At 49.9% G+C, this 27,884-nt stretch overlaps 1 protein-coding gene across 8 annotated transcripts in view; it reads left to right on the top strand.

Annotated features, from left to right (window-relative positions):
- TRAPPC9 (trafficking protein particle complex subunit 9) overlaps positions 1–27,884 on the top strand; it is a 406,815-nt gene that overhangs the window by 10,653 nt on the left and 368,278 nt on the right. For 3 of the 8 annotated variants that reach the window (XM_086337447.1, XM_086337441.1, XM_086337440.1), the window contains exon 3: positions 15,527–16,120. In XM_086337447.1, the coding sequence (XP_086193573.1) occupies positions 15,527–16,120 (594 nt within the window). Of the gene's footprint in view, positions 1–9,428; positions 9,646–9,978; positions 10,118–15,526; positions 16,121–27,884 lie in introns of those variants that run through there. The other 5 variants (XM_086337445.1, XM_086337443.1, XM_086337444.1 and 2 more) reach the window with 4 other exon arrangements.

Genomic DNA, 27,884 nt, shown 5'->3' with positions numbered 1-27,884 from the left:
GGAGCAAGCGTCTTTTAATTTCATGGCTGCAGTCACCATCTGCAGTGATTTTGGAGCCCCCCAAAATAAAGTTTCTCACTGTTTCCACTGTTTCTCCATTTGCCATGAAGTGATGGGACTGGATGCCATGATCTTAGTTTTCTGAATGTTGAGCTTTAAGCCAACTTTTTCACTCTCCTCTTTCACTTTCATCAAGAGGCTCTTTAGTTTTTCACTTTCTGTCATAAGGGTGGTGTCATCTGCATATCGGAGGTTATCGATATTTCTCCCCCCTTACTCATCTTCTGAAAGTTTTGTACCCTTTGGCCAAATCTCTCCTTTTCTCATACCTGCCAGCCCCTGGTAACCACTATTCTATTTTGCTTTTTGGGGGGTGATCTGAATCTTCTTTCTCTGTTTTAGAAAAAGGGAAGAAATGACAAAAGTATGGGTAATTGAGATTTTAAAAAACCCTTCTACTTAATTAGTTATTTGAATTATCTATGTTATTTGAATAATTCAAGTAAATCCTGTATTGAGTTGGCAGATACTGTCTCGGTCTTTCCTTTTAAAAATTAGCTTCAATACTGTAATATTTGGCACAAATGATATAAAGAATAACATAACTCGAATTGTAGTAACTTGATATGTAATATACAACATATATTTCCAATTGAATTATTTATTATTTTATATGTAGCATATAAAGCATATTATACAGTAAGTTTAAGTCTCAAGAATTGTCACTGCCCATTTAGCCAATTCTTTCTTGTAAATTCCTTCCTAACTTCAGTCTACGCTGAATTTGCCCAGGACTGACTGACCCAGGCTCACCCTGACAAAGTGACGAAAACTCAGGTCTTGGAGGCAGTTGTTGAGGCCATCCTCAACAATTCAGCAGTTCAGACCAGACACAACGTTTGCGTTCCTAAAGTAGCTACTTAGCTTGTTCCGGCATCTGGTGGTCAAACGTGGGATTGCAGCTACTCATACGTTGTTAATGCTTCTCGAGATTTTTCTTTTCTGTTTTGAATATTTTTCCTGGTTTAAACTTAACTTTGAAATGTAAAATCCATTTTTAAAAAATTTGGATATACTAAAACTTATAGTTACATGTTTTCTCTCTCTGTATGTCCCCACCATGCACCAGTGAGAACTCTTTTTAAGTACTGGCTGCTCACATTTATAATCTTTCAGTCTTTGATAGAGCTTCTTGGGGTGTGTATGTGTGTATGTATGTGTGTTTGGGGATGTTTTTCTTTCATTAATTCTAAAATTTTGTTGCTAATATATAGTAGGCACTGAGATTGATGCTGGTAGGAAATAGAATGGTAAATTAAGCCAGTGCTTCTGATTATACTCTATGAAACAGGAAACCTCTTTATTAAACGTTAAAGGGAGGAAACCTAATATTGTAAGTAATATTTAGTGACCACCTGTTATCTGCTAGATGAACACATTACTTCCCAGAAAATGTCACAGCACATGTGCATCATTCAAAATGCACTAAATAGTAAATTACAATCATTACTAGGCTGTTAGGTAATCATTTTTGAGATACTTGTGGATTTAAACTCACAGGTGAAAGTCTGATGAAGAACAGGTTATTTATGTGATCTTAAAGTATCTTCGGAGAAGGCAATGGCACCCCACTCCAGTACTCCTGCCTGGAAAACCCCATGGGTGAAGGAGCCTGGTAGGCTGTGGTCCATGGGGTTGCTGAGGGTCGGACACTACTGAGTGACTTCACTTTCACTTTTCACTTTCATGCATTGGAGAAGGAAATGGCAACCCACTCCTGTGTTCTTGCCTGGAGAATCCCAGGGACGGGTGGGCTAACGTCTATGGGGTCACACAGAGTCCGACACGACTTAAGTGACTTAGCAGCAGCAGCAGCAAAGTATCTTCAGAAGATCCACAAGTTACTTACTTATTACAATTAAAAAAAGAGTAACTTTTATAGTGGAGAAACTTGACCCACTGCACAGTAGCCAAATGTTCAGAGTTAACATCACAAACAAGACAGTCCAACCTCATGTGCCTTCTGAGGTGATACACTAAGGGTTCATGTCACTTCTGTGGTCTGTTTTGCAAAAAACACATAGCTTGAATCTAATCATGAGAAAACGTTAGACAGACTCAGAATGAGGAACGTTCTACAAAATAACTGGACAATATTCTTCCAACATATTAAAGTCATGAAAGACAAAGATTTGAGAAACTGTTCCAGATAAAAGGAAAGTAAGAGTGAAAAAGGTAACCCAAAAAGGTAACAAGTTCTTTGATGACAAAGAGCTGGTGTCTTTAAAAATGATTTATTTTTGAAATCAATGTATTTTGAATAATTTTGAAATCAATGTATGTATGCTTTCTAAAGGAGGAAAAATATGGCAAAGTTAAAGGAAGAAAAAGCATTTATCACCCACACATCTGTCACAGACCAAGGCTGCCTGGGGAGACTGAGAGGAGTGTCATTTCATGGTGCAGGGATGTGCTAGGTGGACGGCATTCTGAACTGAAAGAAACAATACAGAAAAGACAAGAATCGTGCAAAGGCACACCTCAGGGAAAAATAAGATAGCAGTGGTCTGCTTTGAGGTCGGGTGGCTGGAACTAGAAAACTGAGATGCATAGGTGGCGGCAGGACTTCGCAGGAGGGGGACCACTACTCTCTCCCACACGCCAGGGTCCGCAGACCCTAGCACGCGGCTCGGGAGTGAAGAAGGAAGTGCAGGCGAGGGCCGTTCCCGCCCAGTCGGGTCTCCTCACAGCGAAACCCCCACCTTCACACAGCCGGGCCTCCTCACACCCCGCCCCCTGGAGGCGGTTGACGCACTTGGGCTCGGTTTCCAGGGCAACCAGAGACGGGCCTCCGTCTTTCCGCTCGCCCTTGTGCGTCACTTCCGGCCACTAGCCGCCAGTCCCCGGGGACCGGGGGGGGGGGGGGGGGAGGGCCCTATTGGGACAGCCTTCGTTCCTCTGGGGCGTCGTGGTGGGGAGTGGCGTTAGTCGAAATGATTTTTCGGTTCTGCGGCGGGGAGGCAGGCGGAGCTTAGTTTCAGTCTCCCAGCCAATCGCTTTCAAATCCGCTCCCTGAGCGCCGCGGGAAAATGGACGTCTAGTCGCCGCCAGGCCTAGAGCAGAAGAACTCGCACCAAGGCGGCCGGGGGCGGGATCCGGCGCTCCGGGGTTTCCGGGTAGCTGGATGAGCGGGGGCGGGGCACCAGGGGGCGGGGCGGGCGAGCGAAGGCGTTGATTGGCCGCTTCGTAGCCTGCGGGGTAGCCGCCTGGACTCCTGCGGCCGGCTTGGGCGTTTCATTCACTCACTCACTGAATGGATTGGTTCGTTTGGCCTTCCCTGAGAGGACGGCGAGTCTGAGTTTGTGCTAGGCTCTGGGGGTTCAGTGAGGAGTCGATCTCCAGGACTCCAGGATTTGGTTGACAGTCTGCGGAATCCCCTCCTTTCTTCCTGTGCCACCTTAATCGCCTCTTTCCACCTAAAGCCTGGTGTGATGGGCTTCTTGGATAGGGAGGCGCCACCCGGCCTCGCTCAACTCCAGGGACTTTCCCTGAAGGGTCCCCATCCCTGAAGGCAGTCTCTGAGCAGTGGAAGGTGTAAGGTGGAGCCCTGGTTAACCGCTCAGTTACTGAGCCACGTCCATTACTTTACATTCACCTCTGAAAAAAACCGCTCAGTCGTGTCCGGCTCTTTGCAACTCCATGGACTGTGCCTGCCAGGCTGCTCTGTGCGTGGAATCCTTCAGGTCGAGAGTAGTAGAGTGGGTTGCCCTGAAAACAAAATATAGTTATTTTCCGGGGGTGGGGGTAGGGGGTGGGGGTAGGTTTGTGAGGTTTAAAATGACCTTTGCTGCTTAGTTTGGGTTTGAATCCCAGCTTTGTCCCTGATTAGCCTGTGTGACTCTGGGCCACTGAAGAGGCCTCTGACCAGCACTGGGTGATACTCAAGTCTGGCTAATTCTTTTTTTTTTTTTAACTGAAGTATAGCTGATTCACAATGCTATGTAAATTACTGCTCTAGAGCCAACTGATTCAGTTTTATATATATACACACACTCCCCTGGTGGCTCAGAGGGTAAAGCCTGCAATGCAGAAGACCTGGGTTCCCTGGGTCAGGAAGATCCCCTGGAGAAGGAAATGGCAACCCACTCCAGTATTCTTGCCTGGAGAATTCTGTGGACGGAGGAGCCTGGTAGGCTACAGTCCACAGGGTCGCAAAGAGTCGGACACGACTGAGCAACTTCACTTCATATATACACACACAGATTCTTTTTATACAATATTCTTTTCCATTATGTTTTACAATAGGATATTGAATATAATTCACTGTGCTATACTGTAGGGCCTTGTTGTTCATCCATTCTGTATTTAAAAGTTTAAATCTGCTAACCCTAACCTCCCATTCCATTTCTTCTCCAACCCCCTCTCATTGTGCTTCACTTTGTATGATAATCTCTGGTTGTGTCTCTGTTGCTGCAAAGGGCATTATTCTTTTTATGCCTGAGTAATATTCCGTTGTATATATGTACCATGTCTTCTTTATCCATTCCTTTGTTGATGGATGTTAAGTTGTTTCCACGTCTTGGCTATGGTGAATAGTGCTGCTGTGAGCATGGGGGATGTGAGAGTTGGACTGTGAAGAGGCTGAGCGCCAAGAATTGATGCTGTTGAACTGTGGTGTTGGAGAAGACTCTTGAGAGTCCCTTGGACTGCAAGGAGATCCAACCAGTCCATTCTGAAGGAGATCAGCCCTGGGATTTCTTTGGAAGGAATGATGCTAAAGCTGAAACTCCAGTACCTTGGCCACCTCATGCGAAGAGCTGACTCATTGGAAAAGACTGTGATGCTGGGAGGGATTGAGGGCAAGAGGAGAAGTGGACGACAGAGGATGAGATGGCTGGATGGCATCACTGACTCGATGGATGTGAGTCTGAGTGAACTCCGGGAGTTGGTGATGGACAGGGAGGCCTGGCGTGCTGCGACTCATGGGGTCGCAAAGAGTCGGACACGACTGAGTGACTGATCTGATCTGATGAGCATGGGGGTGCATGGATCTTTGAATTTTGGTTTTGTCTGGATATATGCCCAGGAGTGGGATTGCTGGGTCAATCATATGTTAATTCTAGTTTTAGTTTCCTAAGGACCCTCCATACTGTTTTCCACAGTGGCTGCACCATCATATATTCCCACCAACAATGTAGGAGGGTTCCCAAGGCTGGCTAATTCTAAGGTGAAGGATTTAGTAAATCCAAACCAAAATTTTGGCTCCAGGTCTATAGCATCCTCTTCAGCTGACATATTAGTAATAAAATTGACTTGTAAATATCCATTGTCTGATTCTTTTGTCTTATTTATCAATCCTTCCACACTCAGAAAGAGGAAAAAGAAGTGTTACTGCTTAGTCTCCGCATTAGAACAACCGGCCTTATAGAGCTATTGTGAGGTTATATGAGAAATTTGTACCAAGTGCATTGTACTTTCCCTGCTGGGTAAATGGTGGCTACCCTGACTGTGTTATTTTGATGGAGTAGATGTTGAAGTCCCACTCAAGTGGCTGATTGTTCATGGTGCTAAATAAACAAACATCCTTTTTCATGGCCTGGGCCCTAGAAAACCCAGGTGAGACATGGCCCTATGGGCAAATATTTGAGTGGACTGTATGGCAGAAGAGAGCCCTACAACTTAGAAAGGAGTAAGGAAACCCGGCACCCCACTCCAGTACTTTTGCCTGGAAAATCCCGTGGATGGAGGAGCCTGGTAGGCTGCAGTCCATGGGGTTGCTAAGAGTCGGACACGACTGAGTGACTTTGCTTTCACTTTTCACTTTCATGCATTGGAGAAGGAAATGGCAACCCACTCCAGTGTTCTTGCCTGGAGAATCCCTGGGACGGGGCAGCCTGGTGGGCTGCCGTCTCTGGGGTCGCACAGAGTCGGACACGACTGAAGTGACTTAGCATAGCATTTAGCAAGGAAACCTTTATCACACTGTCAGTGGATCAGAAAACCTGAGAGGTGATGGGCTTTGCGAAAGTGAGATGATCACATCACCTGACCAGAACGCTTTTAGCCAGGACAATAGCATAAACTGGGATTGTCCTAGGCAAATCAGGATATATGGTCACCCTATCCTAAGGCCATACAAGTAGCACATGAGAGAACTGGGACAGAACTGAGATCTATCCCACTCCTGAGAGTGACCTTATGACGTGATCACTCCCATTTTGTAGGTGAAGACACTGATGTTATATAGGTAGTAAGTAATGGAGTTTGTGCTCTGATCTTTGCTTTTGATGGGTTTCAGAGGTAATTCTTGGAGAAGGCAATGGCACTCCACTCCAGTACTCTTGCCTGGAAAATCCCATGGACAGAGGAGCCTGGTAGGCTGCAGTCCATGGGGTCGCCGAGAGTTGGACATGACTCAGTGACTTCGCTTTCACTTTTCACTTTCATGCATTGGAGAAGGAAATGGCAACCCACTCCAGTGTTCTTGCCTGGAGAATCCCAGGGACGGGGCAGCCTGGTGGGCTGCCGTCTATGGGGTCGCACAGAGTAGAATACGACTGAAGCGACTTAGCAGCAGCAGCAGATGCAGCAGAGGTAATTCTCAACTCCACCAAGCCTCACTGGGCATTGGTCTTCATCTTTGAGACCTTGTGACTGGGTATTTCAGGGAAGCAGACTTGCCTCATTTGAGAACTTTCTAACAGGGCTCTGTATCATTGCATGAAACTTTCCACCCCCATTAGGACTTCTGTTTCAAAGCCTTTGACTGTGTGGGTCAATACCAGACCACCTGATCTGCCTCCTGAGAAATCTGTATGCAGGTCAAGAAGCAACAGTTAGAACCAAACATGGAACAATGGACTGGTTCCAAATTGGGAAAGGAGTATGGCAAGGCTGCATATTGTCACCTGCTTATTTAACTTATACGCAGAGTACATCATGGGAAATGCCGGGCTGCGTGAAGCACAAGCTGGAATCAGGATTGCTGGGAGAAATATGAATAACCTCAGATATGCAGATGACACCACCCTTATGGCCGAAAGTGAAGAGGAACTAAGAGCCTCTTGATAAAGGTGAATGAGGAGAGTGAAAAAGTTGGCTTAAAACTCAACATTCAAAAAACTAAGATCATGGCATCTGGTCCCATCACTTCATGGCAAATAGATGGGGAAACAGTGGCTGGCTTTATTTTCTTGGGCTCCAAAACCACTGCAGATGGTGACTGCAGCTATGAAATTAAAAGACACTTGCTCCTTGGAAGGAAAATTATGACCAACCTAGACAGCATATTAAAAGGCAGAGATTACTGTTGACAAAGATCCATCTAGTGAAAGCTGTGGTTTTTCTAGTAGTCATGTATGGATGTGAGAGTTGGACCATCAAGAAAGCTGAGTTGATGCTTTTGAACTGTGGTGTTAGAGAAGACTCTTGAGAGTCCCTTGGACTACCAGGAGATCCAACCAGTCCATCCTAAAGGAGATCAGTCCTGGGTGTTCATTGGAAGGACTGATGCTGAAGCTGAAGCTCCAATACTTTGGCCACCTAATACGAAGAACTGATTGATTGGAAAAGATCCTGATGCTGGGAAAGATAGAAGGCAGGAGGAGAAGGGGACAACAGAGGATGAGATGGTTGGAATGGTTGGATGGCATCACTGATTTGATGGACATGAGTTTGAACAAGCTCTGGGAGTTGGTGATGGACAGGGAAGCCTGGCATGCTGCAGTGTATGGGGTTGCATATAGTTAGACATGACTGAGCGACTGAACTGAACTGAGGACTTCTGTGGAGGGGCTCTGGTGTGGCTGGTGAGGTTGCACTTGATTTCAGATGATCCTTCCAATCCAACTTTTAAGAGTCTAAAACTCCTTGAGAGCAGATTTGGTGTATTCTTTGAACTCTCAACGTTCAGAGGAGATGCTCAGGAAATGTTAAAACGGTGTAAGGACTATAACTGCAGAAGCAGGATATACCTGAAACAAGTCTAGGCACCTCCATTTGATGGCTGGGGTGCTGTGGCAAGCCTTTACAGTCTCTGAACTTTGGTTTTCTCATAAAAATGCAGAATAGTTTCCTTCCTCCCTCACAGATTTGATAGGACAATAAAATTAATGTGAGTACATCGAAAACAGAAACATTGTACTAAAATAGCAATGTTTCCTCTTGCCAGCATTCAATCTTGCTTTCCAAATTGCTTCTCTTATCCATTTATAGATAGAATGAGAACAGAGAAGGACTATGGGAAGAGCACAGATAATAGTCAGACAGCCTCAGATTTGAATCCTAAACATTACCAGCCACTTGTGTGCCAAGTAGAGTGTTCTTTCTGGACCTCAATGCTAAGAATAGCTACCTGGCATGGATTTTTTTTTTTTTTTTTTAAAGGAAAGGAAAGTGAAGTCGCTCAGTCATGTCCGACTCTTTGCGACCCCATGGAGGGTAGCCTACCAAGCTCCTCTGTCCATGGGATTTTCCAGGCAATAGTAACTGGAGTGGATTGCCATTTCCTTCTCCAGGCTGGCATGGATCTTATGAAGACATTGTGTGCTAAACATGGATTTCTATTCCTGGCACATAGACCTCCATTAAAAGGTGGCCTCTTTTAATGTCTGTTTTCTGTGTTCTATAACTGTCAACTTATGCTCTCAGGGCCAAGAAGAAGCCACTCTGGGTAGCTTTACGCAGGGTCCTGGAAACGTACTCTCAGCCTCTGGGCGCCTGTGTTGAAAATCCTTCCTGGCTGGTGTGCAGGAAATACACTCCACGGGTTTTGCCCTGAAGATGTGTTCTGTTTATAATTCATTCCCGCTCCTTGGAAAACAATTCAATAGAATGCAATTGGTTTTCCACTAGCCCAGGGCAGGGATGAGGAATAGCATATTATTATTTTTTAAAAATATATAAATAATAAGTCATAAAACAGCACTGGGCACACAGCAGAGTCAATAAATGCTTGTTTGGGTAAAGTAAAGTGATGGCTCTGTTATTCCATGGCTGCTGTACTGGCTGAACTATTTCTGTCCTCCATTACAGTTTTTTTTGTTGTTGTTGTTAAAAATAAACACATGCATACGGTAAAAAATTCAAACACAAAAAAACACAAGGGAAAGAAGGTCTCCCTCATCCTCTTTTCTCTCAAACCTACAAATTGTAGGTTTGAGAGAATTTCTTGTGTATTTTTCAATTATGCTATGCACATTCCAACCTACGTATGTAAACTCCTTTTAAAGTTTTGTTTATTTTTTAACCTAGAAGGGTTTAAGTTCTTAAGTGGCTTCTGCCCTACCTAGACAGCTGTGTGCAGCAACTATGACAGCCGTTCCACACCCGGGGGCTTATTCCGAGCCCTTGACCGGACCTCTAGAGTCTGGAGTGGTTTTCCCAGGACCGGTGGGGACCAGGCATCTGCCCTCGAGCAGTCTGCTCCAGGCTCCGGCTCTGACCTCCTCATCCCCGCCCAGCCCGTGTGTGTGACCAAGCAGTTAAGTCAGGCCCGGGAGGCACCCTGAATCGTCTCCCAGACAGTAAAAGGGGAACTTATTCTCGCCCCAAGGTAGCTCTAAGCATCGCTACCACGCCTGCTGGTGCTTGATCTCCGGAGCGACTGGAAGCCCGGCTCGGCGCGGGCGCTGGGATCGTGATCCGGTAGGGACTTTGCGGGGGGGGGGGGGGGGGGGGGGCTGCAAAGGGCTCCACTCTTGAGCTGAAATTTGAGCTGCGCGCCCTGAGAGCAGGGAAAGGGGCGCAGAGGCAGGACTTGGCGCTTCCTTTTGGGTGCGCCGCCCCAGGAGCCACAGTTCTCCTCTCCGTCGCAGCTGCTCCCCTCCCGCCCTTCTCCCTTCGTCTTCCTCCCCTCCCTGCCCCCCGCGACCACCTCACTCCTCCTCCCCTCCCCCGGCCGTCCCCCTCGCCCCTCCCTCGCGGGGTCCGCGTCGCCCCTAAAACCTGGCGCGGGCCTCCGGGCCCGGGACCGGCTTCGCGCATGCGCAGGGGCGGCGCCGGCCCGGCCGCCAGTCGGAAGCTCCAGCTCCGAGCCCGGGGAGCGGCCGTAGAGGCTGTCCGGCCCCGCCGCCCTTCCCGCTGTTGGCACCTGCTCCGGGCCCGGGGCCCCGGCTGCGTAAGTGCAATAAGGGGGTGCCCCTGGGCAGGGGACCGGGCCGGCCTCGGGAGGGCTGTCCGTGGGTCACGGCGCGCGCGGGGGCGCCGGGCAGCGTGTTTCCTGCGGAGGGGCTCGACTCCGCCCGCACCTGCCGCGGCCACCTGCCCCGGCCCAGTGGCCCGGCCTCCCCCGTCCGCGCCCGCGCCCGTCCCGCCCCGGCCCGCACCTGCCGCCTCTCGGGCCCGGCCCAGCCTCCCCTCCGCGGGCGCCGGCCGTCCCCGGCCCCTCCCCGGCCCCCGGCCCCGACAGGGGGTCTGCGGACGCGGCTGGGACCGCCTGGCTCTCGGTTTCCTCTCTTCCTCCATCTCCTCTGGGTTCTAAGTGGCTCAGATCCCCCGCGGCGGCGTCAGGCACAGTCTCCCGCGGTTGAGCTCCTGAAATTGTCAAGTCCAGCTTCACTCGGCCGAGTCTCGGAAATGCAGAGCCGGTGCCCGCCTGGGTCTCCGCCCCCAATCCATCTGCCCCGCGCGAACGCCTTTCCACGCTGAGTGTGCTGGTGTCAGGGTGGGGTGCTTGTGGATTCCACTTGTTCTTACAGAGGGATCCACAGTGCCGAACGCAGGCTCGGGTTAGTTAAAAATGAGCAGAAGGCTGTGACCTCCTCCTCCGTCTTGTCTGCTCCTCCCCACCCAGTTTAAAGGCAACTGGCGATTTTGAAAAGGTAGTTACAGTCTCTTCCTAGTCCGGCCCAGCTAGTGTTCCCTAGTATGAAATAACAGCACTAGAGACATGATGCTGGAGACCCAGGAATCTTGCAGTCCTTAAAAGATCCCTTGGCCAGGTTTTTTCTTAAATTGTAGGGCTGTCCAGTGGAATAGAGGGAAAAATAGTTAAGAAATATTTTATCAAGTAACAGCTTTATTGAGAGAATGTGAATACGGTAAAGTCCACCCATTTAAATTGTACACTTAAGTGGTTTTCAGTGTATTCCCAGTTGTGCAACCATTATTAATCCAGACCATTTTCATCACTTCAAATAGAAATTCCATACCCGTTGTCAGTCTCCCCTCCTGCACCCGCGACAGCCACAAACTTACTCTCTGTCTCCAAGGAGTTGCATATTTGGGGCATTTCATGTAAATAGAATCATGCAATTTGTGGTCTTTTGTGCCTGGCTTCTTTAACTCAGCATAATGTTTTCAGGGATCACCCATGTTGTAGCAATGTTAGTACTGTTTATGGCTGAGTAGGATTCTATTATACGGATAGACTGCATTTTGTTTATCCGTTTATCAGGTGATAGAAGTCTCTGTTGTTTCCACTTTTTGGCTATTATGAATAATACTGCCATGAATGTTCGTGTACTACTTTTTGTGTGGACGTGTATTTTCAAATCTCTTTGGTATATACCTAGGAGTGGAACTGCTGTTTATATGGCAACTCTATGTTTAACTTTTTGAGGAAATACCAAGTTGGAGAAATATATTCTTTTTTAAAATAAATATTTATTTATTTGGCTGCACTGGGTCTTAGTTGCCGCATGTGGAGTCCTAGATCTTCCTTGCAGCATGATCTGTAGTTACAGTGTGGAGCTCTTGGTTGCGGCATGTGGGATCTAATTCCCCAACCAGGGATCAGACCCAGGCTCCCTGCATTGGGAGTGCAGAGTCATAGCTACTGGACCACCGGGGAAGTCCCTGAAGAAATATATTCTTAATGTTTTAATATTCATATTAGATTAGTCTCAGACTAATTGGTGATGGACAGGGAAGCTCGGCGTGCTGCAGTCCATGGGGTCGCAAAGAGTCGGACACGACTGAGCGACTGGACTGAACTGGAGTCTCAGACACCAGAGCTGACTCAATGCCAGGGCTCATTTCATTAGATTCTTTCTCCCTTGAAGAAACCAGTGGAAAAACATGGACTCTGCAGCCAGTTTGCCACTTACAGATGAGGAGACCTTGAGCAAATGACTGAGCCTGGTTCTTTATCTGTAAGGCTGAAGATAGGAATGCTTGTTTCTTGATTGTTGGGGAGTCTGAATATGATCTGATAGATTGTAAAGTGCCTAGTGCAATTTCCTATTCCCACCTTATATGAGACAAATTTATTCCAGTGTTAGTTGCATATTTTGAATCTGTGGCAAAGGTGAACAAGAACTTTGCTGATAGTGAGCTCCTTCAGGGAAAACGTTCGTCAGTTTTTATTTTTGCCCAGATAGTATGATGGAAAACTGGTGCCAACTACTCTCGCTATTGTTTTATAAAAGCAAGAGTGTTTGGGAGTTTTTTGGTGGTCCAGTGGTTAAGGCTGGGTGCTTTCACTGCCCTGGCCCAGGTTCAGTTTCAGGTTGGGGAACTAAGATCCTACAAAGTCGTGTGGTTTGGCCATTTTGGGGAAAAAAAAAAAATCAGAACTTTTTTTTTTGGCTGCAGCCCGAGGCAAATGGGATCTTAGTTCCATAACCAGGGATCAAACCCACACCCCCTGCCTTGGAAGCGAGGAGTCTTAACTACTGGATCGCTAGGGAAGTCCCCTGACTCTCCCCAAAAAAGAATGTTTTAACAGCAAAAAAATGAGAAAGTTCGTAACCTAAGAATGTGCTTAGTCGCTCAGTCATGTCCGACTCTTTGCGACCCCAAGGACTACAGCCCACCAGGCTCCTCTGTCCATAGGATTCTCCAGGCAAGAATACTGGAGTGGGTTGCCATTTTCTTCTCCAAATCTAAGAATAAATAACAATAATAGTTAACATTCATAAGACACATACCAAGTTTAGTTTTATGGAACACTTAAACATTATTTGTATTTTTCTCATTTTACCTCAGACCAGAGAAATTGAACACCTCCTATCCTCAAACTGTGTCTGAGATCCACAGGCCACCTGTCTTCAGGCAGATCTACACCTGTAACTCACGTGCCTTTTTTGTGCAGCAACTTCTTTGCTCATAGAAGCAGGGTGTTTTGGGATCAGCAGAATCATCTCCTGATAGAGGAGAAGAGCTGGGGCCAGGCCCCGAAACTAGCCAACATGCTGAGATCCACTCTGTAAGCTTTTTGAAGTTGGATCTTCTTCCTTTTTAAAAAAAATTTTATTTATTTTGAGTTGAAGGATAATTGCTTTACAATATTGTGTTGGTTTCTGCCATACATCAATATGAATCAGCCACAGGTATAGATGTCCCCTCCCTCTTGAACCTCCCTCCCCATAGGATCTTCTTCCTTTTTTAACTCTTCTGTGAAACGTTGGACGTTTATGTACAGTTTAAAGAAGGGCAAGACGAGCACCCGTGGGTCTGCCATCCAGCTTAAGAGACAGAACACCACTGCTACTTCTGCAGCCCTGCGGCTTCGCTTTCAAATTGCATCCTCTTTGCACCCAAGTAACCACTGTCCACATTTATCTTTTTCTTTATAATTTTACCATATGTGTAAACAACACATTGTTTAGTGTTGCCTGCTAAACTTTACATAAGTGGAATGGTGTTGCCTGTATTAATCCATAACCTGCTTTGTTTGCCCATCATGTTTTTGAGACTCATCTTTGTTCCTCTAGGTCGTTCATTTTCACTGTTCGAAGTATTCTGTTGTGTTAAAAGACCACACTTTAGTTACCCAGCCTCCTAACAGTGGACAGCTTTGTTTTCTCCAGGTCTTGCTTCTATAAACCTGCCCACCACATGCCAGAGTTCCTTTAGCAAGGCAGTTGCCGGGCCCGGGACGTACCAGTCTACACGCCCACCTGTCAAATAGGAGTTACCTTTGCATCTACATCTATATCTACATCTTTGCAAATATGGTGGTTTTTATACTTAAAACATTTTGTCTGTATACCCATGTTTATAATAGTATTATTCATAGTAGCTCAAGTTAGGAACAACCCAAATGACTTTCAATGAATGAATAAATAAACTGTGTTATATACCTTTATACATAAATGTATATACTATTCCAGGGAATATTATTCAGCATTAAATAAGGACATTCTGATACATGCTACAACACAGATGAACCTTGAAGACATTGTGCTAAGTGAAATGAGCCAGTCACAGCACGGTTCCACTGAGATGACGTGCGTAGAACGGTCTGACTCATAGAGACAGGACGTAGATGGTGGGACTGGGACTGGGGTTGAAGGGATGGGAATTAGTGTTTAATGGGGACAGAGCTTCAGTTGGCAAAGGTGAACACATTCAGGAGATGGGTGCATAACAGTGTGAATGTTGAGAGAGCTTGTGGACCCTTTGCCCAGTTTCCCTTAATGGTACCGTCCTGCAGAGGATGAGATGGTTGATTGGCATCATTGACTCAATGGACACGAATCTGAGCAAACCAGGAGATAGTGAAGGACTGGGAAGTTGGGCGTGCTGCAGTCCATGGGGTGGAAAGAGTCACACACGACCTCGCGACTGAACAACAACCTCCATCTTGCAAAGTTACAGTACAGTATTGAAACCAGAGTACTGACTCACTAATCCGTTGAGGTTTGTCTTATTATCCACATTTTTATTCACGATTAAACTGGGGCTTAGAGAAGCACACAGGCTTGTCTGGGTCACTGACATGGCTAGTGTGGAGTTGGGGTGGCACGGGGATTCAGATTTCCAGGCAGTGGTATGATGATGCTCTGTGGACGGGGCAGCATTCATCTGCTTGTTTGACCATTCATTTAACAAACATTTATTAACTCTTATGGGCCAGATGCTTTCGTACGGGTTATCTAACTGAATTCCTCAACAGCACTGAGAATCAGGTAATATTGCTTTCTTTCTTCCTCTTTTAAAAAAATAATTACTGGAGTATAGTTGATGCTGTTTTCTTTTTATATCTGTCAAAATTGGCACAGCAAGGTTATAAAAACTCTCCCAAGGAAACTCGGTTTATGAAATAAGGGATGGTAACGGTGTGTAGTTCCTCCTTCTGTCTCACACTGTGCTTGGCACTTTGCAGTTTGCACCCTTCCTTAATCCAGATATCTTCTTAGAAGGCAAGTTTTATATTCCCCCCATTAGTTTTCAGCTCAGGAGCTCAGGTGGCCTGGAGTAGAGTCCTGCTCTTCTGATTCCACTGCGAAATCCTCATGATTTCTGCTGAGAGGCTGAGGAAGCAATTCCTTCCTTCCTTCATTTATTCACCCTTCTTTGAGCACTGACTCCACACCCATGTCTGCTGAGGTACCGGGAATGGAAAACCTGAGAGGCTCCTTTTAAACTGCAGGGGCTCCAAGCTTGCTCTAGGAGCAGGGTACTGTGGTAAGAACTATAGTAGCGGCACGCAGAACCCCCGAGGACAAACGGTACCTCGCCGCTTGGCTTGGGGCTCGGCCAGTCTTCCAGCTGGGGGACGCGGGCATCCCCGCGTGCCGGAGTGGGAGGCAGCCTGCAAAACCCGTGCGCAGCCTCAGAACCCCTTCTTCTCTCTGGGCAGGGTCTTCACCATGAGCGTCCCTGACTACATGCAGTGCGCCGAGGACCACCAGACTCTCCTCGTGGTGGTCCAGCCCGTGGGGATCGTCTCGGAGGAGAACTTCTTCAGGATCTACAAGAGGATCTCGTCGGTGAGCCAGATCAGCGTGCGCGACTCGCAGCGCGCGCTCTACATCCGCTACCGGCACCACTACCCGCCCGAAAACAGCGAGTGGGGCGACTTCCAGACCCACCGCAAGGTTGTGGGCCTCATCACCATCACCGATTGCTTCTCGGCCAAGGACTGGCCGCAGACTTTCGAGAAGTTCCACGTGCAGAAGGAAATCTATGGCTCCACGCTGTATGACTCGCGCCTCTTCGTGTTCGGGCTGCAAGGGGAGATCGCGGAGCAGCCGCGTACCGACGTGGCCTTCTACCCCAGCTACGAGGACTGCGCGACGGTGGAGAAGCGCATCGAGGACTTCGTGGAGTCGCTGTTCATCGTGCTCGAGTCCAAGCGCCTGGACAGGGCCACGGACAAGTCCGGGGACAAGATCCCGCTCCTCTGTGTCCCCTTCGAGAAGAAGGACTTCGTGGGGCTGGACACAGACAGTAGGTAAGTCGGCCTGGAGCCCAGGCTCCAGAAAGGGAGGAGCAAGTGGGAGGGTTCCCTGCAATGGTGGAGGGGGAAGGGTGCAGTCCACTGGGTTTCAGACTTTCTAAAATTGAGTGGGACAGACTTTGGTTGGGGGAGATCCTTTTAGGGTTAGTGTGACACTTAACTCCCCCTTTTTAGCCCAGACCCCCCGGTGGGACCCCTGGAGTGGCTGTCCAGAGGGTAGCCACTGTCACTAGGACAGTAGAGGAGGCTGAGCTGAGATGAGATGGGCTGAGGGTAAAAGGCAGGACAGGTGCTGAGACTTAGTCTGGGAAGAAGAATGTGGACTTAGTGTTTTTTTTTTTAATTGCACGTCAAAATGATAATGTTTTACATATATGAGATCAAACAAAGGCCATTATTAAAATCAGTTGCAAGTGTTTGTTTTTTACCTTTTTAAATGTGGCAGCTGGAAAGCTTCATTCATGTGGCTTGCATCTTATTCCTATCGGACAGCGCTGCCCCAGGACGCGTTGTGAAGACTGTTATTCAGCCTCACCCCTTCTGTGTGTAGAGTGGGTGCTGAGCCCCAGAGGCAGCAGAACTCCAGCCTGCTGGGCTGGAGCTGGGCCCATGCCTCCTGCCTCCCAGGCCAGGCCCCTCCTCCTGCCAGACGCCCCGGCGCCAGGTCCCCCACTTAGAATATCAGAACCACTGCAGAGACTCCTAAAAGAGCTCCTGGTGCAGAGGACAGCGTGTTCATGGTCTCTGCGTCACAGGGATCACTCAGTCCTCATGTTAGCCCTGTGCTGCAGTCATCAGAATCGCAGATGAGCTCTGCGGGGTCTCTGCTTGCCCTCTGCTCTGTTTCCCCGCGATGCTCCCACAGAAGAGAGCAGAGACGTGGTCCCCTCACTGGCAGGAGCACTGCCGCCTGGGGCGCTGAGCCTCTCCCGTCCTCTGCAGAGCTCACGTGCTGGTCCCGCAGGCGAGGATGGAGGGCATGATGTGGGCGCCGCTGTGTCCACTGCAGAGTAGGTGCTCAGGGTTTCCTGAACTCACGGAGGTCGAACCTGACTTTCTGGTTGTTGATAACTTAGAGGAAAAGATGTCAGAGAACCAAGGGAAGAAGTCCAGGCCAGCTCTGCGGGGAGAGGCCCATAGGCCCTGGGCTGCCCCTGGAGGTGGTGCCTGGCAGGGTCTGCAGGGGCCTCCCTCCCGCACCTGGACTCGTTGTGTGGCCTCAGGAAGGTCAGGGCGTGTCACACCTACAGCTGTACTTGCTGCTCGCATGACCCTGTTGTCACCATGCCCGCCCTGCCCTCCTGCTCCTTGCGCCCAGGTGGCAAGGTTTACGAGCCCGGGCACCACCAAGGAGCAGAGCTGCCTGCACCAGACCCTCCAGACCCTCCAGATCCACCAGACCCTCCAGACCCTCCAGATCCAGCAGACCCACTCAGACCCACCAGACCCACTCAGATCCACTCGGATCAGACCCACTCAGACCCACTCAGACCTATCAGACCCACTCAGACCCACCAGACCCACTCAGATCCACTCAGATCAGACCCACTCAGAGCCACTCAGACCCACCCAGAGCCACTCAGATCCACCAGACCCACTCAGACCCTCCAGACCCACTCAGACCCACTCAGACCCACCAGACCCACTCAGATCCACTCGGATCAGACCCACTCAGACCCACTCAGACCTATCAGACCCACTAAGATCCACTCAGACCCTCTCAGATCCACTCAGATCCACTCAGATCAGACCCACCCACACCCACCCAGACCCACCAGACCCACTCAGATCCACTCAGACCTACCAGACCCACTCAGACCCACTCAGACCCACCAGACCCACTCAGACCCACCAGACCCACTCAGACCTACCAGACCCACTCAGACCCACTCAGACCTACCAGACCCACTCAGACCCATTCAGACCCATTCAGACCCACTCAGACCCACCAGACCCACTCAGACCCACTCAGACCCACCAGACCCACTCAGACCCACCCAGACCCACCAGACCCACTCAGATCCACTCAGACCCACCAGACCCACCCAGACCCACTCAGACTTATCAGACCCACTAAGATCCACTCAGACCCTCTCAGATCCACTCAGATCCACTCAGATCAGACCCACTCAGACCCACTCAGACCCACTCAGACCCACCCAGACCCACTCAGATCCACCAGACCCACCAGACCCACTCAGATCCACTCAGACCCACCAGACCCACCAGACCCACTCAGAACCACTCAGACCCACTCAGACCCACCCAGACCCACCCAGACCCACCCAGACCCACTCAGATCCACCCAGACCCACCCAGACCCACTCAGACCCACCAGACCCACTCAGACCCACTCAGACCCACCAGACCCACTCAGACCCATTCAGACCCATTCAGACCCACTCAGACCCACCAGACCCACTCAGACCCACTCAGACCCACCAGACCCACTCAGACCCACCCAGACCCACCCAGACCCACCAGACCCACTCAGATCCTCCAGACCCACCAGACCCACTCAGACCCACCCAGACCCACCAGACCCACTCAGATCCACTCAGACCTACTCAGACCCACCAGACCCACTCAGACCCACTCAGACCCACCAGACCCGCTCAGACCCACCCAGACCCACCCAGACCCACCAGACCCACTCAGACCCACCCAGACCCACTCAGATCCACCAGACCCACCAGACCCACTCAGACCCACCCAGACCCACCAGACCCACTCAGATCCACCAGACCCACCAGACCCACTCAGATCCACCAGACCCACCAGACCCACTCAGACCCACCCAGACCCACCAGACCCACCCAGATCCACCCAGACCCACCAGACCCACTCAGACCCACTCAGACCCACCAGACCCACCAGACCCACTCAGACCCACCCAGACCCACCCAGACCCACCAGACCCACCCAGACCCACCAGACCCACTCAGACCCACTCAGACCCACTCAGACCCACCAGACCCACTCAGACCCACTCAGACCCACCAGACCCACTCAGACCCACTCAGACCCACTCAGACCCACTCAGACCCACCAGACCCACTCAGACCCACTCAGACCCACTCAGACCCACCAGACCCACTCAGACCCACCCAGACCCACCCAGACCCACCAGACCCACTCAGATCCACCAGACCCACCAGACCCACTCAGACCCACCCAGACCCACCAGACCCACTCAGATCCACTCAGACCCACTCAGACCCACCAGACCCACTCAGACCCACCCAGACCCACCCAGACCCACCAGACCCACCCAGACCCACCAGACCCACTCAGATCCACCAGACCCACCAGACCCACTCAGATCCACCAGACCCACCAGACCCACTCAGACCCACCCAGACCCACCAGACCCACCCAGACCCACCAGACCCACTCAGATCCACCAGACCCACCAGACCCACTCAGATCCACCAGACCCACCCGACCCACTCAGACCCACCCAGACCCACCAGACCCACTCAGATCCACTCAGACCCACCAGACCCACTCAGACCCATTCAGACCCACTCAGACCCACCCAGACCCACCAGACCCACTCAGATCCACCAGACCCACTCAGATCCACCAGACCCACCAGACCCACCCAGACCCACCAGACCCACTCAGATCCACCAGACCCACTCAGATCCACCAGACCCACCAGACCCACTCAGACCCACCCAGACCCACCAGACCCACTCAGACTCACTCAGACCTACCAGACCCACTCAGACCCACTAAGATCCACTCAGACCCACCAGACCCACTCAGACCCACCAGACCCACTCGGATGCACTCAGATCAGACCCACTCAGACCCACTCAGACCCTCCAGATCCACTCAGACCCACCAGATCCACTCAGACTCACTCAGATCTACTCAGGCCCACCAGACCCACTCGGACCCAACCAGACCCACCCAGACCCACTCACATCTACTCAGACCCACTCAGGCCCACCAGACCACTCAGACCCACTCAGACCCACCAGACCCACTCAGACCCACTTAGATCCATTCAGACCCACCAGACCTACTCCGGCCGGCCCCTCAACTCACCTGTCACCTCCTACTGAGCCCCAGGTGTCAGGTGGGGTCTGTGCCGAGGTAATGGTCCCTGACAAGGTGGGCCCGTGCGTGCACCTGCATTCCCCAAATCTTAGTGCCTGTGGCAACAGCAGGACAGACTCGTGGGTGAGCAACCAAAGCTGAGGGCCCCGACCCCTCGACCGCTGCCTTCTCCTTGTCACACGAGGCCCCAAGGGACATTTTTGATCATCAACTTCTTGAGGTTGTGGACCCAAAGGTCTGCAGGCCGAAATGTTGAGAATGCCTGTTTTGCCTCTTGGGATCTCTGCTCACAGTCTGGCGGGAGGAACTCGATTCAGGACACGTGCTTGGCACATGGTGGCCAATTCTGTCCCAAGGTGTTTACCCAGAGCCTCCGTGTGCCGGAAAGTCAGCAGCGAACGAAACCTCCCTCCCTCCCGGTGGGCCCATTCGGCTCTCACTGCCCCCATGAACACTCAGCCATCGTGTGGACTCCGGTGAGATCATGACGCCAGCGACCTCAGCGGAAGCGTTTGCCTCCAGGGTCACTGTGTGTCCCTTGTCGCCACCACGGGTCTCAGTTGTCTCATTTTCAAGACAGTGATTCAGTTCGGGAACAGAGCCTAGAGCCACAGTGTCTCCCGCAGCTCCCGGTAGGAGTGACAGGAAGAGCCCAGCCTGAAAGGGGATCGCATTTGTGGCTCGGGAGGAAACGTCCAAATGTAGGTGGAGTTTTGGTCTGAAGCGCGGACCTCTCTGACCACGTGGACGGGCTCCGCGGCAGGTGCCTCCAGCCGCAGGCCCAGCCTTCCCGGGAGCCGCGGGAGGGAGGGCGCGGGGGCGTTTACCGTCCGGCCACACGTGCCCCGGCCTCATCAGAGCCCATGTCGGTTCTTGAACGTGCTGTCAAAGTTGTTTTTGTTCTGGTGTGTTTCTAATTTTCGCTGTTCCTCTTTCTTTTCTTTTCCTTTGTTCTTTTTCTCTCATACCGCCCTGTGAGTGTGTTGTTGGGTCTGAAAAGGTAGGCTGTGCACGGGTTGCCCTGGAAATAGCCGGACTCCCCCTCTGCTGCCGCCTCACCGCCTGATCGCTTTAGAAAACTGAAACCTAACTGCTGCCTTGATCCATGTCTCATCCCGGTCATCGTTTTATTTTCGAATTCTTTTTGCTTTTTTAGCACATAACCCACTGGCCTTAGATAGCTGTACAAATTCTTGCTTTGGGGAACCTGTTTGGTCTCACATTTGGTGACAAATGAGCACTTTAATTTTTTTTTTGTTTTTGTTTTTTTTTGTTTGAGGAAGTGAGATGCTAGTTGATTTAAGTGGCTGCGAGGGGTTTTTCCTGGAATATTTTAACTTGGAAAGACAAAGTCTGCTGCACCTTGCTTGACCCTGGCTTTCAAACAAACGTGCCAGGCACGCGAATCTTGGCTGTCGCTGTGTATGCATGACGGTGCTTACTGGCCAGCGGTTGCCGGTGAAGACACGCCCGCCTTGGACGAAGCTGGCCGTGGAGGGATGCTGCTGGAGGGAGCAGTCACCAGGTCTTCTTTCACGCTCACGTTGCTTGTGCCATTTACTTTGTCCCAGTGACTTTCTGTCATAAAAGGGCAGAGGCTAGTCTGCTAAAGGGCATTTACCTTTATAAGGGCAGTTTTCCTGGGGATCGGGGAAATATGCCCTTCTCCTAAATCGCTAGCTGCTTTGGATCTGATGGGCACAAGGACCTGTACAGGTGACCATGGCTTCCTCTCTGCTTTAGCCAGGTCTGTGGTTTAGCTTAGCATACGGACAGGCCCTACCTGTACCAGCCTTTACTTTTAACCCATGTCGGTAAGAAGTAGCTGGTTGTGTATTTGTTGAGGCTCACGGCCACCCCTGATGGGCATGTCATTAACTGGTGGTGGTAGACCCCCAGCACACACAGTCAGCTGTGAAGGGAGATGCCTTGGCTGATTGAGGACCTTGCATTCTTGCCCTGGTCATCTCACCTCCTGGGGAGGGGTTTTGCTGCCATCGCTGTGCTGGCCAGGAGGCCTTGTTTCTCCTTCAAGGGTCTGGTCCAAATGTGGACACTTTCATTTTTTGTTGACTTTGTCTCACTTGAGAAAGGCCAGATTCCTGAAAGGGTCCAACCCATCCTGGGGTCGGGGGGCTGCAAAACAGAAGGAAGTGTGGTAAGGACAGGTCGAGGGCGTGTGGTTGGGAAACGCAGGGTGGGATCCTGTGATGGCTGGGCAGTGCCCTGGACGCAGGGCCTTTCCTGTGGCTCGCAGGGCCCGGGGATGGCAGTGACTGAAGCCTTGCCTCGATTCCTGCACTCTCACCTGCTCACTGGTGGATGTGTCCACTAACCCTTCAAAGTTCAGACCGTGGGAGAACCATGAGTCCTTTTTCCTGGGCCTCCTATAAGAGACTCAAGTGCCTTCCTACGTGGCTGGTGCCAGGGAACACGTCCCTCTTCAGGGAGCACCCTTTGGAGGACTGTGACTCAGCACACACTTGCTCTGAGCTGGCTGGGTCCGGGTCCCTTGGAACCAGAGCTGAAATATACTTTGAGATAGAAATGGCAGGACTGATGACAGCGCAGGGGTCGGGTGAGGGACAGGGGAAGTCAAATGTGACATCAGGGTTTTGACTCAGACAGCTGGGCGTGTCCTGGGGCTGTTAGCTAAAATGGAAGTTTGAGACCGTTACTGAAACTGGGAGTACCTGCTGGTGGTTGGGTTCCAGAGTAAGTGGTAAATGTGTTTTTCAGAAGCCAGTCAACATTCAAGTGATGGTTTCAAAGAGCCTGGGGCTCAGGTGACGGAGCTGGACTCGAGGCGTGCATCGGGGGTTGTCAGTTTCAGCATGTGCTCAAAACCGTGAATGGCGGGAGCGCGTCCAGAGAGTGTAGACTGAAGGTCCAGGGCTGAGACAAGGTTGGAGGGTCAAGGGTCATGGAGGTTTTGTGTGGTGGGCTTCCCTGGTGGCTCAGCTGGTAAAGAATCTGTCTGCAATGTGGGAGATCTGGGTTCAGTCCCTGGGTTGGGAAGATGCTCTAGAGAAGGGAACGGCTACCCACTCCAGTATTCTGGCCTGGAGAATTCTGTGGACTGTATAGTCTATGGGGTCACAAAGAGTCAGACATGGTTGAGCGACTTTCACTTTCACTTTCTTTTTGCGGTGTTTGGGGTTTTAGTAGCAGCTGCCATTTACCCTTAGGGCCTGGGAGGTGGGGCAGCCTCTTAAAAAAGTCAGAAGGGAAAGACAGATGTGCATCTTAGGAAGATGCTGTGGCAGCAGATGGAGGAAGCTGGAGCTGGAGTGGCATGGGAGGGCGGAGAAGGTGGGTCACGCTCACCCTTGAGGTCGGGGGGAAGGCCTGGAGAGGTGTAGAGCCCCCAGCGGGTTCAGTGGACACGAGCAGTTCACACCAGGGATCTGATGACAGAAAAGATGCATGCTGGGAGGAGGGGCTGCCGTGCGGAAAGATTGTGGGTAGTTCTGGAATAGTCTTTCCTCTCAAAATAGGCTTAAACCCAGATCTCCTAAGAACACTGATAGTTACTATGGAGGAAGCAGTTCTTTTTTGATCCTACTGTGGTGGATACAAAGATGAATAAGACAGTCTGTCCCAGAGGCTTGATACTTGTTAGGGGGAGTATGCCAGTTTAAAAGGGGAGAAGGGTGGGGGTGGGAAGCTAGCAAGGTTCTATGTCAGGCACTCCCCCGCCCCCATATTCCATTCACACCACATGGATGCCATCTGAGGTGGGGGTGGCAGCCCCCTTTTGCAGAGTGTGGAGCATTCTCAGAGAGGTGAAGCCACCAGCTCAGCATCACAGGGCTAGTGAATGCTAGAGCCGGATTCAGGCCTTTTCAGCCCGCAGGGTGTGCTCTCTCTCCTAATCCTGTTACCTCCCTGTTGTGTCTGGAGGGTCAAGTGGACCAGTTTGAGCCTCTCAGAGAAAGCCTCAGGCTTGGGGGCCGCAGGTCTGTCTCACGGAGCTCAGCCGTGTCTGATGGTTGGGCAGCACCTGTGTGCTTTGCACCCCAGAGCGAGTGTTGGCCCCGCTCCTCCGGTGGTGACATGCTTGCAGAGGACGCACAGGTGCAGTCATCCTTCGACCATTCTCAGTGTGTGGTGGAAGCTGTCCAGGCCTCCCTTGATCAGCTGTCCTCAAGAGAACCTAACTCTTCTGCAGGGTAGGCTGGGGCTCTCTTTATGGAGCGAGGGTTTAATATCCAGTGTTAGCATAAAAGAGTTCAGATGGAGAAAACCGGCGTTAACTATTGATGTTCAGATTTCGCAAGGTGAGATGCAGCGTCAGTTAGTGGCCCGTGCAGCATCTGAAATCCAGTACAGAACTCTGCCTTTCTCATGTTCTAGTTAGAGCTGTCCGTGGACAGAGGAGCCTGGCAGGCTGCAGTCCACGAGGTCGCACAGAGTCAGACACGACTAAAGCGGCTTAGCACGCACAGGGTAGAGTTGTCTACTTTGGAACTTCAGCTCCACCAAAGGGGCGCCTGCCAGTGTGTTGATGTGATTGCATTTACACAGTGCATGTAATCGAGGCTTTTTCAGCCCCTAATATTCTAGTCCAGAATCATGGGCTGTAGCGGTCACTTAATTATGCAAATACTTGTAAGACTACATAATACCAAAAGCAATAAGAGATTACCTTCATCAGAGTTCTTTTGGGTTTTAGTTGCAAAGTGTGGTTGAGCAACTCTGGTTTCTCTTTGGATTTGAATATGTAGTTTCTTTGCAAGTAAATTGGACTTTGGATTAGAATGTACCACGAGCCATGTAAGTAGTACCCAGATCACACAAATACGACACATTTTCTTCCTCTTTCTGATCATAAGTAATGGGAATCACTCGGTGTGTACTGAGTTGACTTGGCCTCAGTGTTCAGTGTGGTGTGAGCGTCTCCTTGGCAGTGTTTATAGCTATGTTAGGTGCCTCCAGAAAGGAAGCATCTCGCTTTATCTGGGGAGGCCAGCAGCTCTGTGGCTGTGCTTTAGCCATGATTGATTTGAGGCCTTTATGACTGAGGGCTTATTGGGTTGTTATTAATTTTTCTATCAATCCTCAATTCCAGTTCCTTTAGCCCTAGTGTTAATAACTCGTTAAGAATAAGGAAATAACATGAGTCGGTCTTTGGAGTATTTAGAGCATATTCACATTTTTGCCTAAGGTCTGTTGCTCATGGCTTTAAAAGTCACCATTAGTTTTAAAATTTACAACAAATTACAACCTGTTTTGAATGTTTGCATTTTGCATTGACTTTACATTTATTTGTTGCTGTGGCCTCATGTGGTTTTCTTTGTCATACTGTTTGCCCGTGTGTTTTGTTTTTCCATATCCATGAGCGGTGGCCACACAGTGTAACAATGCTAATAATGTGTTTGTAAGAACTCTGAACTTCCAGAGAGACTTAAAAAAAACCAAACCTGACATAATTTTCAAATGATCCATGAAGAAAGAAAGGATCCATGTCTTTTTGGAAGGAGAATTTATTGTAAATTCTGCCAAAATTGGCGTAAAATATTTTGGTTGCCCACAGCATAGCTGACTAGAAATAGAATTGTCTCAATTCCTTTCTGTGTTTCCCACTGTCTTTTCAAAGGATTATGAACAGGATTGCTTGTAATCTCGAGATGGCCCAGTCTTGGGGCGCACAGCACCCCAAGAGTGAAATAATTTATGTCCGTCTATGCTAGAATTTTATGGCATTTTGGAGACTTTCTCCCAAATATTAGGATTCATTCTATTTTTATATAATTCAAAATATTTTATATTGTTGTGTTGAATCATATAACCTTTATATGAAATACCATAAACATATTTAGATGACTTCTTTTTGCAAAAATCGTGTATTTTCAAAGCCAGCTCTTTCTGATCGCAGTGACTGCACCGTTTATTTTTGAAACTGTCCTGGGCTATATTTTGCTACAGCAGACATGCACCTTTGTAAGTTTCAGAGATGTAATGATTTACTTTGTTTAGAGAGGTAAGACAGGATGCTTTAAAGCAAATTTTAGTCTAACAGGAAAGGAGTAAAGTCTCTTAAGAAAAAGTGTAATTCAGAATCTGTTGAGTCAGTGTCGTGGTTGGGTCTGTAAGCTGCCTCGTGTTAGGAGCCCAGTCATGTGAGCGGAGGAGGCGAGTGTGCCTTTGCAGGCTGCATCCTTTTCTGTTTAGAACAGGAGACACCACGGGGAATGGGCCATGCGCTGCCCACCTTTGGGAGGGAGAGGCCCCACAGGTGCAGAGGCTGGAGGCAGGGAAGGCTTCCTTGAGAAACTGAGTCAGAATGAGCCCTATGGCCAGTGGGTAGTAGCTTGGCAGAAGAACCAGGCCCCTGGGGAAGCTCGGGAGGGCAGGGGGCAGGGGAGGGGGGCTGGAGCTGTACTGGGGAGCCTTGCAAGGCTTTGAAGTGGGGGGGGACCTAACCAGACGCATGCTTTGGTGAGGCCCCTCTAGGGGTGGGTGTGTGTATGTCACAGGCACGGAGGTGAGGCCCCTCTAGGGGGGTGTGTGTGTGTGTGTGTGTGTGTGTGTGTGTGTGTGTGTGTATAGCAGGGTGGAGGTGAGGCCCCTCTAGGGGTGGGTGTGTGTGTGTTGCAGGCACGGAGGTGAGGCCCCTCTAGGGGTGTGTGTGTGTGTGTGTGTGTGTGTGTAGCAGGGTGGAGGTGAGGGTGCTCCTGTGTGTGTGTGTGTGTGTGTGTAGCAGGGTGGAGGTGAGGCCCCTCTAGGGGTGGGTGTGTGTGTGTAGCAGGGTGGAGGTGAGGCCCCTCTAGGGGTGGGTGTGTGTGTGTGTGTGTGTGTGTGTGTGTAGCAGGGTGGAGGTGAGGCCCCTCTAGGGGTGTGTGTGTGTGTGTGTGTGTGTGTAGCAGGGTGGAGGTGAGGGTGCTCCGGAGTGGGAGGGGCGTTGGAACACAGGAGGGGCCGTTGAGGTGGCTGGTGGGGCGATGCGGGTCTGCTGGGGCTGGTGGGTGGGGTAGGTGTAGTGCCCTCCTTGGGGAGGCCTGTCCACGGGGGCTGTCCTGGCAGAAAGGTGGGGGTCAGGCTCACGTTCCTCTTCTCTCCTCTGCCTTATGTGGTGATCTTAGTTCAGCCAGTGTTGGGAACAGAAAAGCTCCATTCCAGAGTTAGGACGGGGTTTAAGTTTGTCCTGGGATCTGTACATTCATTTAGCCAGAAGCCTCACATCTTTTGGATTAACATAGGGGTTTTTAAGTTCTTGATCAGATTGCTTTCTTGGCGAGAGGAAATTTAATATAGCTGCTGTTTTGCTTGAAAAGAAATCTTACCTTTAAAGAAATTTAATATTCAAAAGAACAGGAATATTTAAAATGAAGAAGTGAGATATTGGTATGGTTTCTCTGGTTTCTGAGTTGATATGGAGTTAGAAGCTGTTGCATTATTTAGTAGCACATCCTTGCCAATATTTAAAGAGCTGTTAGCGAGTATTCTGGGTCCCACCACTCAAAGCAGCATTAAAGCTTGCTCTGAACTCGTGAAGATAAAGGTCTTGTTTGCAAAAGCCAAACAGTTGGCTTGTAATATGCAGCACAGCTCTCTCTATAAAATAATAATAGGTTTGAAGTTAAGAACGTGGAAGATAATTGATTTTTTTAAAAGGCCGAAACAAACTTTCTTGTGCTAATGTTGTGATTGGAAAATTTGAAAAGGAAAAGCCCCCTCTAATATTATC

The sequence above is a fragment of the Bos grunniens genome, chromosome 14 (genome assembly GCF_055505025.1).
Source record: "Bos grunniens cultivar Pamir isolate PY7600 chromosome 14, Bosgru_T2T1.0, whole genome shotgun sequence".
Classification (NCBI taxonomy): Eukaryota; Metazoa; Chordata; class Mammalia; order Artiodactyla; family Bovidae; genus Bos; species Bos grunniens.
This window is presented reverse-complemented; position numbering and strand designations above follow the sequence as displayed.